Source organism: Meles meles, chromosome 15 (genome assembly GCF_922984935.1).
Source record: "Meles meles chromosome 15, mMelMel3.1 paternal haplotype, whole genome shotgun sequence".
NCBI classification, from domain to species: Eukaryota; Metazoa; Chordata; class Mammalia; order Carnivora; family Mustelidae; genus Meles; species Meles meles.
The window spans coordinates 25,606,401-25,618,789 of record NC_060080.1 but is presented as its reverse complement, the minus strand read 5'-3'; the positions used below and the strand labels follow the sequence as shown (position 1 = coordinate 25,618,789).

General features: G+C 36.0%; 1 protein-coding gene across 3 annotated transcripts in view; it reads left to right on the top strand.

Annotated features, from left to right (window-relative positions):
- MEMO1 (mediator of cell motility 1) overlaps positions 1-12,389 on the top strand; it is a 116,748-nt gene that overhangs the window by 66,855 nt on the left and 37,504 nt on the right. For 2 of the 3 annotated variants that reach the window (XM_045978877.1, XM_045978875.1), the window contains 2 exons: positions 4,207-4,275; positions 11,625-11,737. In XM_045978877.1, the coding sequence (XP_045834833.1) occupies positions 4,207-4,275; positions 11,625-11,737 (182 nt within the window). Of the gene's footprint in view, positions 1-4,206; positions 4,276-11,624; positions 11,738-12,389 lie in introns of those variants that run through there. The other variant, XM_045978878.1, reaches the window with a different exon arrangement.

Sequence of the window (12,389 nt, the reverse complement as noted above, 5' to 3'; positions counted from 1 at the left end):
GTCTGTAGGACTACTCCTCGATTTGTTTACCCATTCACCTTTGGAGGAACATTTGGTTGTTTCCCGTTTTTGACTGGTACAAATGAAGCTGGGGTGAACATTTGTGTACAAATCTTTGTGGTCATATGGTAGGAGTATATTTAACTTCTTAAGAAATTGCCAAACTCTTTTCAAAAGTGGTTGTAACATTTTATATTTCCACAAGTGTAGCCTGGGTTTCAGTTCTACATCCTCAGCATACTTGGTGTGGTTATTCTTTTCAATTTTAGCCATTCTGCTGGGAGTTTAGTGGTAGCTTTTTGTAGTTTTAATATGCCTTTCCCTAAATGATATTGAGCATTCTTTTTGTGTGCTTATTTGCCATCCCAGTATATCCTATGTTGAAGTATTTGTTCAAAACTTTTTCCTATTTAAAAAAATTGTAGTAAAATATACATAACGTAAAACATACCATCTTAGACATCTTTATTTTTTATTTTTTTCAAAAAGATTTTATGTACTTATTTGAGAGGGACAGTGAGAGAGAGAGATTGAGAGAGCAGGAGAGGAGGGAGGGTCAGAGGGAGAAGCAGACTCCCCTTTGAGCAGGGAGCCTGATACAGGCCTTGATCCCAGGGCTCCAGGATCATGAGTTGAGCTGAAGGGAGATGTTTAACTGACTGAGCCACCCAGGTAACCCAACATTTTAATTTTTTTTAAAGATTTATTTAGGGGCACGTGGGTGGTTCAGTGGGTTAAAGCCTCTGCCTTCAGCTCGGGTCATGGTCCTGGGGTCCTGGGATCAAGCCCCGCATCAGGCTCTTTGCTTGACAGGGAGCCTGCTTCCCCCCAACTCTCTGCCTGTCTCTCTGCCTACTTGTGATCTCTGTCTGTCAAATAAAAAAATGAAGTCTTAAAAAAAAATATTTATTTATTTATTAGAGAGAGAGAGAAAGAGCACATGTGTATATGTGTGGGCGGGGCAGGGGAGAGAGAGAATCCTCAAGCAGACTCCCCACTGAGTGCAGAGCCTGCCTTGGTGGCTTGACCCCAGGACCCTGAGATCATTACCTGAGCTGAACCAAGAGTCACACTCTCAACTGACTGAGCCACCCAGGCACCCCCCACCCCTAGTCTTACAGTTTAGTAGCATTAAATAGATTCTTGTTATTTTGCAGAACTATCTGTCTTACAAAATGGTTACCTCTTTTAAGTATTGGGTTTCTTTTAAAATTTCTTTACACATTCAGATATAAATCCTATGTCAGATATCTGTTTTACAGTTATTTTCTACCAGACTGTTTTTGTCTTTTCAGTTTATTGTACATCTTGTAATCAGTTATGGCAGGAATGAATTACTCCACATTAATTGGCGAGTTGCTATAAATCAGGGCTTGATTTACCTTTTGTTGATTGTCTGTACTTAAGAAATGGGGAAGTGTTAATAATGCAGATTAAACTGAAAAGTATGTTGTGTCTGAAGCTCTTACGTTATAAAAAGTATAAGAAAGTATGGAAGGAAATATTCCTTCTAATATTTGAAAACTGTTATCTAGTCAGCAGAGAATCATTTAGGTCAGACGTATGTCTTCATTGTTCCATTGCTTGGGTATGGATATGAGAATTCAGCAAAAATCATTGGGAGCCTTCTGTGACAATCAATTGACTGTGGAATTGGCGATAAAGAGATTTATATTTTTTTCATTATTTGTAAATTGTGTTGGTACATATTTTTTTAACTCAGTAGAGTTTATAGTAGGCTTATGTAGAGACAGTTGTTAAATATTTCCCAGCATACCACTGGCCACACACTAAGTAAGCACCAGGAAAATGTGTTAAACTCATGTAACTTCAGTGAGTCAAGAAAAAAAAAAAATGAGGTCAGGAAACAAAGTCATTCCATAGATGATAAGAGAACCAAATCTGATTCTGAAACCAAAAGATGAAAGGGGTGAATAGTAGGGGGAGAAAATGAAAGGCATAATACACAGAAAATCAAGTCAGTTCTCTTATTACTAAAGACATAGAAGAAGTGAGTTATTTTCTTCTAGGAGTTTTATGATTTCAGGTCTCACAGTTCTTCAGTCCATTTGGAGTTTTTGTATATGGTATAAGAACATGGTCCATTTTCATTGTTCTGCCTATAGCTGTGCAGTTTTCCCAATACCATTTGCTGAAGAGACTGTTCTTCCCTATTGTAAATCCTTGCCTCCTTTGTCATAGATTAATTGACTGTATAAGCATGGGCTTATTTCTAGGCCCCTACTCTGTTCCATTGATTTGTCTGTTTTTGTTCCAATACCATACTCTTGTAATTACTACAGCTTTGTGATAGATCTTGAAATCTGGGATTGTGGTACCTTGAGCTTTGCTCCTCTTTCTCAAGATTGCTTGCCTGTTTGGGGTCTTTTGTGGTTCCATACAAATTTTAGTACTATTTGTTCTAGTTCTTTGAAAAATACTGTTTGTATTTTGATAGAGATTGCTTGGGCTGTAGAAATATTTTTCTAGGTATCTCTTCAGGCAAGGGAACAAAAGCAAAAATTAAACTATTGGCACTACACCTAAATGAAAAGCTTTTGTAGAGTCAAAGAAACCATCAACAAAACAAAAAGTCAGCCTATTGAATGAGAGAAGATATTTGCAAATGATATATCTGATAAGGAGTTAATATCTAAAATATATGAAGAATGTCTACAACTCAGTAACAACAACAAAAACAAATAATCTGATAAAAATGGGCAGGGGACTTGAGTAGACATTTTTCCAAAGAAGACATAGAGATGGGCAGTAGACACATTGGGAAGATGCTTAATCACTAATCATCAGGGAAATGCAAATCAAAACCACACTGAGAAATCACCTTATATCTGTTAGAGTAGCTAGAATCAAAAAGCCAAGAAATAAGTGTTGGTGAGGATGTGGAGAAAAAGGAACCCTCTTGCACTGTTGGTGCAATTTGGTGTAGCCACTGTGGAAAACAGGTTGGAGGTTCCTCAAAAAATTAAAAGTAGAGGGGCACCTTGGTGGCTCAGTTGGTTAAGTGAGCCTTTGGCTGAGGTCATGATTTCAGGGTCCTGGGATTGAGCTCCTCTTTTGGGCTCCCTCCCTGCCCTGTGGGGAATCTGCTTCTCCCTATGCCCCTCTCTCTGTTTGTGCACACTTTCTCTCTTGAATAAAAAAATAAATAAAATCTTTGAAAAAAATTTAGAGTAGAATTGCCACATGATCCAGTAATTCCACTACTCGGTATTTACCCAATGAAAATGAAAACACTGACTTGAAAAGATATATGCATCCCTGTTTATTGTAGCATTATTCACAATAGCCAAGATATGGAAGCAGCCCAAATGTCCATCGGTATAGATGAATGGATAAAGAAGATGTGATATACACACACCCACACATGCATGCACGCATGTGCACGCATATACAATGGAATATTAGCCATAAAAAGAATGAGATCTTGCCATTTGCGACAACATGGATGGACTTAGAGGTTATAAATGCCAAATGAAATAAGTCAGAGAAAGACAGATACAGTATGATTTCACTCATATGTAAGATGTAAAAAAAAAAAAAGAACAAGGAAAAAAAAGAGATAAAAAACCAGACTATTAAATACTGAGAACAAACTCGTGGTTGCCAGAGAGGGGGAGGTTGGGGGTTGGTGGGTGAAATAAAATATTAGGAGTGTACTTGATGAACACAGAGAAATGTATAGAATTCTTGAATTATATATTGTATACCTGAAACTAACATAACACTGTATGTTAATTATACTTCAATTTTTAAAAAGTATAAATAAAAAGAAAATAGAGAAAGTGAGTTGCTATTGTAGGATATTTGTTTTGCTGATTTGATTTGCTCTGGGTCTCATTGCTGTGTAATAGTCTGCTAATAATATTGAAAAGGAATGTTAAAAACTCACATATTATTAATATTACACAGCAACTTCCAGTAAGCCTGGGATATCTAAATTTAATTGTTCTTAAGACAAAAATTACAAAATACTTTTTAAAATTTAAAATTAGAACATAGAACTATTGCATGTTCTCTGTTGTGTGCTAGAGTTTGCATCATTAGCTACATTGCTTTTTTATCTATACACTTAATTCTGTAATGTTTACCATAGTTATTATATTTCTTTCCAGAGGTTTTTTTTCTTTTGAGAATATCTTGATTTTGAATCTGATGATTAAGTTGAAAAAATATTTTGTTTTGTAGCCACGCAGGATATACATACTGTGGGTCTTGTGCTGCTCATGCTTACAAACAAGTGGACCCATCTATTACGTAAGTAATACACAGTTTTGTTTAAGTGAGAGAAGGTGGGGAATTATAACCGCTTTGTCACAGAAGTAATTTGTTTTGGCATGCTTATTGTTATATACTCGATTTCATTAAGAATTTAACTTCTTATATATTTATTATACCTTATATGGGTTATGAAAAGCTTTTATACTGTTTTTCATTGTCTGAACATTTAGTTTTTACTTTTCCTTTTGTTGGTAATATGTTTAGTTCTGGAAATGTTAGAAGGTTAAATGTTTTGGTTTAAAAAAATTTTTTTTTAAAATCAGGAGATGAACATCTTTAAGAATGCACAGCACTGGGGCGCCTGGGTGGCTCAGTGGATTGAGCCGCTGCCTTCGGCTCAGGTCATGATCTCAGGGTCCTGGGATCGAGCCCCGCATCGGGCTCTCTGCTCCGCAGGGAGCCTGCTTCCTCCTCTCTCTGTCTGCCTCTCTGCCTACTTGTGATCTCTCTCTGTCAAATAAATAAATAAAATCTTTAAAAAAAAAAGAATGCACAGCACTTTGTTCTGTTAATCATTTTGTAATTTAAAATAGTTTATTCTGCTTGTTAAATTGTGGTTAATGAAAGAAAATAATTTCTTAATTGGCTTGATGAGGTAGCTGAATTATTTTAAGAATCTGACAGTGAATGTGATAAGGTGTTTGAAGCATGTTAGCTCTTAATTCAATAAAAGCTCTGAAATTAGCTTTAAATTTTTTTTCTGGCAGATTGAGACTTATTAAGTAATATACGACTCTCTAAGAAATTTGTGAACTTTCAAAAACTTCTGCTAGAAATAGCCACCTAAATTACTTAATTTGCTGACCAGCATTTTATTTAAATATTTAATTCACAAATGTGAACAGTATCAGGCTCCAGTCTGTACGCCAGTTATTACACACTGTGTGAATAGGTAAAATCAGCCATCTTGGTTCTGTCAGATGTTGATTGTTAGGTTAGACTTGTGTTAGTAGAGGTGGAGCGTAATCATTCAAAAGAAGTTTTTTTGCAGTGTGCTCTGCATATTGTATCATACCTTTGTTGGAAATTATTTTTAGTAAGTTTTTAAATAATAAAACGATAATGTTGCCAAATTGATGAGGTTTTGGTTAGCCCGGCCTCATTTATGATGTCTTGAGGAGTGTCTTTAACAAGTACTTCTTAATACATATTTATTATACAATTTCAGCTAATTTATTTCATGAGTAAGAACAAAAATAAATTAGATTAGAAGGATTTCCAAAAGTTTCCTTCATTTCAGCCTATAAACAGCTATAATGAAAGTTAGTGAATATGATAGCCTTTTCAAAACCTATTTGATGATGTTATTTTCTAGAAGGGTAGTCCTGAATTAAATTTGGCTTAGTAATACGTAGAGAGATATAGAAACTATATTGGTAGATGCAGAAAGCTTGTTTTAAGTAAGTTGATAGAAAATGCAAATGGAATGAAGAAGAGTAAATGGAAGAGAGCCAAGGACTAAGATGATGATAGAGGAAGTGAGTAATAAGAGAGGCAAATGATGCGTGAAGATGTGATCAGCTTATTTCTATAATTAGTATGTAATAATTGAATTTTGAATAAATAAATCTGAAAGTCTAAGTGTTAAAAATGATTGGCAGTCATTGACAGTGTTCTTTTAAACGTGGCCCTCCTTGAGACTGGCAATGTTTCAGAGTCCTTTGAGAAAAATAGAAGAACGTCTTTCTGGGAACTATGAGAAGTTTAGAGAAAAAATAACAGTCCAACACAGAAGATTAAATTCTCTGCCACTAACTTCCATTTTTACTTTCCACACTAATCCATTCCCTACGTGTCAACTAAGATCATCTTTTGTACTCTCTTGTACTTTGAATGGATTTTTTCTTTAAGATTTTATTTATTTATTTGTCAGACAGAGATCACAAGTAGGCAGAGAGGCAGGCAAAGAGAGAGGAAGGGAGCAGGCTCCCCACTGAGCAGAGAGCCTGATGCGGGGCTCCATCCCAGGACTCTGGGATCACGACCTGAGCTGAAGACCTGGGATCATGACCTGAGTGGAAGACAGAGACTTTAACCCACTGAGTCACCCAGGCGCCCCTGGATCTTTTTTTTTTAAAGACTTTATTTATTTATTTGACAGAGAGAGAACACGAGAGAGCCTAAGCAGGGGAAGGGGCAGGCAGAGGGAGAGGGAGAAGCAGGCTCCCCGCTGAGTAGGGAGCCTGATGCGGGGCTCCATCCCAGGGCTCCAGGACCATGACCTGAGCTGAAGGCAGCCACTTAATTGACTGAGCCACCCAGGCGCCCCTTGAATGGATCTTCTACTTTTGCTTTATTTTGTCATACCGTGCATAGAACATTTAGAAGATATTTCTTAATTGAATTATGCAGATCTTTTGATTGTTGACATTTCATCATACAGTGCCAAAAAATCACATTTGTTAATATCTATCACCACAACGATCATCAGAAATATCTTTAATTATTGGGAAGCTGTCCATCTCACAGTGATAGAAGTTTTGCAGGAGTCTGATTTTCACTTAAAAGCTTCAGTTATGTCTTGGGTAATGTTTTCTTTGAAGTGGCAGGCCTTTTTTGTTCATTTTCTAGAAAGTTTCTGCCAAATACCTAAATTGGAGTAACCGTAATTTGTCTACAGTCATTTTTTGAAGTAAAAATTGTGCTCCATGAAAAAAAAGTTTGGTTTAGATCACACTCATAATCACACAAATGTTTTCCCCATGACATAATTCAGTATATTGCAAAAGTGCTTTATGCATTTATCACCACCAATTTAATACATTTTGTTGTATAGAGTATTTTTCTAAAACTGTACTCAGAGTTCAAGATTTAATGAAAGTAAGTGAAACTTGCCTAAAAAAACAAACAAAAACCCAACAAACCTTGGTGTGGGTGAAGGTAAAGAACACATGACTAGCCGTACATTTTGATTCCATTACCGTGATCGCAGTTCTGATGTGCCAGTGGTTTACCCAGACTTATTTTTGTACCGTAAGTACAAATGTCAACACAGTGGAAAAGGCAAATACATTCCTGATTATTATGAAAATAGTTTCGATTTTGTGGACTCCTTGAAAGGGTCTTATGGAATCTATAGTTCACAGTTTGAGAAATGCTGTGATACAGGGTGATTGGATTTAGTTTATGTGCTTCCAAAGGAGCACAGGGTGATTGGATTTAGATCAGGGGCATTGGAGAGGGCATTTCTGAGGAAATTTTTTTTTTTTTTTAAAGATTTTATTTATTTATTTCACAGATAGAGATCACAAGTAGGGAGAGAGGCAGGCATAGAGAGAGAGAGAGAGAGAGAGAGAGAGAGGAGGAAGCAGGCTCCCTGCCAAGCAGAGAGCCCGATGCGGTGCTCGATCCTAGGACGCTGGGATCATGACCTGAGCGAAAGGCAGAGGCTTAACCCACTGAGCCACCCAGGTGCCCCTCTGAGGAAATGATTTTTAAGCCAATCCAAAGGAACAGTAGCACTTGTGAAGGCTTTGAAGTAGGCTGAGTTGTGTTCCAGTCATCAAGGAACTGCCAGACCAGTATCCGCAAACTATTGTGATCAGGGGTAGGGGGTGGGGAAAGCCATGCAAGATGGGGCAGTGCGTTCGAGACTTCAGAGCCCATTGTAAGGAGTTTACATTTTATCCTTTGATTAGGAGAAGTCATTGAAAGACCTTTTAAGCAGGGGAGTGATGGGATCTGATTTATATTAAAGGAGTACCTTGGTTGTTTAAGGAATTTAAAAAATGGTGTATTTAAGTAAGTTCTTTCTCATATTTACTGTTGCAATGTCTTTTCCTATTACTAAAACTTTAATTGAAAACCTGGAACTTAGGATGTACTTAGATAGTAACTTGATTTTGATTCATATCTTTCAGAAATCCTTTCAGGGTAGAAAAAAGAGCAAAAGGGATCTTCTTTGGGGCCAGCTGACATTTAATTTAGTTAAAATATCTCTACTTGCCAGGAAACATCTTTAAAAAATTACTTGTTTGCCATTATTTAGAATAAATAGTTGAATATTATGAGGGCAGATACTTAGGTAGCTTGTTAATGGGTTGCGCAGGCTATACTTCTCATAGTAAGTCACTCTACAAATGTGAATTCTCTGGAGGTATTATACATAAACTACATTTATTTCTAAGAGAATACTTCGTGACTTTTTCCTTTTTTTTCATATTAACAGTTTTTTTTTTAAATTTTACATGTGTGACAACATGACAACAGTGATGATATGCTAAATTTATCAGTTACTCATTTAAAGACCAAGTACTTTGCAATTAATTGAAGGGAGAGAAAGTGGCATTGCTTCCAATGCTTATATTATTCATTTTTCTCCAAAATATTCCTGAGGCCTTGATGTTAATGGATCTAGCAGTCTAGCTCCCCCCAAAAGAAAATGCATTATTATTTTTTTAAAGATTTTATTTATTTATTTGAGAGAGAAGCAGTGAGAGAGAACATGAGAGAGGAGAAGGTCAGAGGGAGAAGCAGACTCCCCGTGGAGCTAGGAGCCCGATGCGGGACTCGATCCCGGGACTCCAGGATCATGACCTGAGTTGAAGGCAGTTGCTTAACCAACTGAGCCACCCAGGTGCCTGAAAATGGATTATTTTTTATTTACATTATTAATTTTCTTTTTGTTAGCATATAGCTAACAAAGTTACCCATTTTGAGATTACTACTATTAGGTGCTCCCCCACCCTTCTTTTCAATGATGTCTAGCCTATTTTTGTTTTTTTTTTTGGGTTTATCACTTATGAAGATTTCATATTGTTATGACCTAAACCTCTTTTTCCTTGTGTTGCATTGTTGCATATGAGTGAGTTTCTGTTAGGGTGGAAAGAATTGAGTACACAGTTGGCTAATTCAGATGGTGGGAGCTCTTTTCTCCACCAGTCTTATTTTTTCATTTGGGTTGGGTCTGGCAATAAAGGCCAACAAAGTAAATTGTCTGGTATTGCAGGGGACAGTTAGGCTTTCCAAGCTGACCTTTGGTGTTTATTTCTGGAGTAGTGCTCATATTTTGGTCACTATAAGAACCTTGTTACACTTATCTAGAAATGTATCTGTGTCTTGAGTTTAAATTGATATTTTAAAAGTCATTTCATATTTTAATTATATATGCTGGATTTCCTAGGAGTGTTCTGATTTTAAATATTCTGTTCCTCTGTCTTGTTATAGAAATGCATTCCTCAATCATAAAAATGCCTTCTTTTCATACTTGATTCCTGGTTCATGTAATACTTTTTCTTAGGCAAATCACCTAAACACAGCCATTATCTGTGTCCCTCATTAGACTTTAATTTTAAAAAATTGTGATGATGTTTATATCCTCTTAAGACAGGAAAGCATAATGGTGTCTCTTTTGTTCATTTAGGAATCTAAATTTGATTTGATTTTTTTTTTTTTTTTTTTGGGAAATGGCTGTTGACTTTGCAAGTAGTGGTGATGATAAGAAGTGAGTATTAGCAGTGGAGGAGGAAGGGGATGAAGAGAGATCATGGTTTTGACTAGGAATGATCTGTGGATGAAGTCTTATGTTTGTGATCTGTGACATCTTGAGGAAGTTTTGGGACTCTAAACTGAGAATCTCTGTTTTCCTCATCCACATCTTCCTCACCGTCTCTTCCCCCACCAGAGCAAGTAACATGTAGCAGACAGTGAGTTAATTTTCTTAGCTGTAATTGAATTTTATGAAAATAAATATATCGCCTAAGCACATTCTTTATCTTGCAAGTTTTTGGTATGAAAGAACTAGCTCATGTCTCAGTCTTTGTCCATTAATTGAAAAATGAGTATAATTAATTTTTTTCTAGGTACGTTTTTCTAGCTTATCATTTTATTCTTTTTTTTTTTTAAGATTTTATTTATTTATTTAACAGAGAGAGAGAGAGAGAGAGAGAGATCTCAAGTAGACAGAGAGGCAGACAGGAAGAGAGCGGGAGAAAGCAGGTTCCCTGCTCAGCAGAGAGCCTGATGCGGGGCTCGATCCCAGGACCCTAGAATCATGACCTGAGCTGAAGGCAGAGGTTTAACCCACTGAGCCACCCAGGCACCCCTCATTTATTCTTTTTCATAGTTTTGATTTTCAAATCTGTAAGTTTGTATGTGTGTGTTGGAGAAAGATTTTGTTCATTTGAATCTGGGAGAACAGAAAATGGGTAGTTTTGGAATTTAGATTGTAGTGATGTTTGAGATAAAATGAGGGGAAGTTAATTTTACCCTTGATGTCAAGATAAAGGATTTAAGCTATAGTTTAGCCCAGTTCTTTTCTTTAGCTACAGTGCAAATAACACATAATCAAATTTCTTTGTTTTTGAGAATGACTTCTATCTACTTGAATGGGAACAGAGAAAGCTTATTATACAGAATTTTTTCACAACAAGATTCCTTTCTTCTTTGCTATGGTAGAAATGTGGAAATAGCTTTATCAGAATGGTTCTTTGTAATGATATTTTTTATAGGGAGTTTTAGAAATTATACTATCATGTAGTTTTACTAAAGTTGTGGTGGATCTTATGAGGCAAGTTTAGAACGTGTTAGAATTTTGGGCTTTTATTTATAGCTGAAATGTTTAAATTCAATGAATATAGTTATTGAAAACCTTCTGTATCCTGGACATTATGAATGCAGAGATGATTTTAAGCATAGCAGTTGATTTATTGTAGATCAATAAATCAGTAACTAGTATGCCCAGGTATTGAAAATGGTTCTTTTCTTTCTTTTTTTTTTTTTTTAATGGCTCTTTTAAAGGCCTTTCAACAAAAAGACAAAGATAAGGAATTAAACTTAATTAACTGAGGAGGAAATCAGTTGTGTGTATAGTAGTTTTCTGGCCCTCCTGTAATAAACTGCCACGAAGTAGGTGACTGAAAACAGAAATTTATTTTGTCTCAGTCTAGAGGCTGGCAGACCCAGAGGAGGGTGCTCTTAGGATTGGTTTCTCCTGAAGCCTTTCTTCTTGGCTTGCAGACTGCTGTCCTCTTGATGCTTCTTCCCATGGTCGCCTCTCTGTGCATGTATGCCCCTGATATTTCTTCCTCTTATAAGAACACCAGTCATTGGATTCAGGCCTTACCCGAATAGCCTCATTTTTACTTAATGATCTGTTTTAATACTTTATCTCCTAAAATGGTTATATTCTGAGGTACTGGAGTGGAACTTCAACATAAATTTTAGGAGTACATAATTTAGCTCATAATAGTAAGTAATGAAATCAGTCAAGAAAGAAAATGGTGCCACATGTGATTTTTAAAAATTACTTATTTTTTCCCCCTTTTATTTAATAAGGTTTATGTAGAAGTACAATTGTTCTGTGCTTTTTGTTGTGTATCTCCTAGCCGGAGAATTTTCATCCTTGGGCCTTCTCATCATGTGCCCCTCTCTCGATGTGCACTTTCCAGTGTGGATATATATAGGACACCTCTGTATGACCTTCGTATTGACCAAAAGAGTAAGTATATAGACATCTTAGAGCTTTTAAAGGGCTAAAGATTTTTAAAAAATAAGTTAATTTAAAAAATTAAAAATATGAATCGTATAAGTAAAATCACAGTTTTAAAGATAAAACTGATTTCAATCTGCATAAAGCAAAAACAAAGATATAGATCTTCTGTATGCCTTAAAGACAACCAGAGTTTTTTTGCCAGCTGTAAAAATCTGTCAGGTCCACAAGTCTCCAGACTGTTCATATTACATGTGTATTCAGGGAAGTGTCTTGTACTCACTGTACCGTGAAGACAAGCAATTAGTACCCACTACAACTTGAAGAAAGATTCTGGGCATGTTAGTCTGACTCTGTGTATATCACTTTCCTCATTGTAAATAGGTCATGGTGATGATGCCTTAATTTCTTCTCAGATGATTTTTATGGGAGGGAAAGTGAAACACTGAAACAAAGGTGCTTCATAAATCTTAAGTGTATTTTTTTTTAAACTTATCTCTTACTTTGTTACATATCTTTTATTTAGTCCATCTCATTTTATACATTGAGCGTGTAAATTAAAATCTTTTTACTGTATAATAGTGTTTTTGGAAGAGTGGGGAGCATCATTTTAAAAATGTAGAACAGTACAGAGAATAGTAAAACAAATATTCTTGTACTT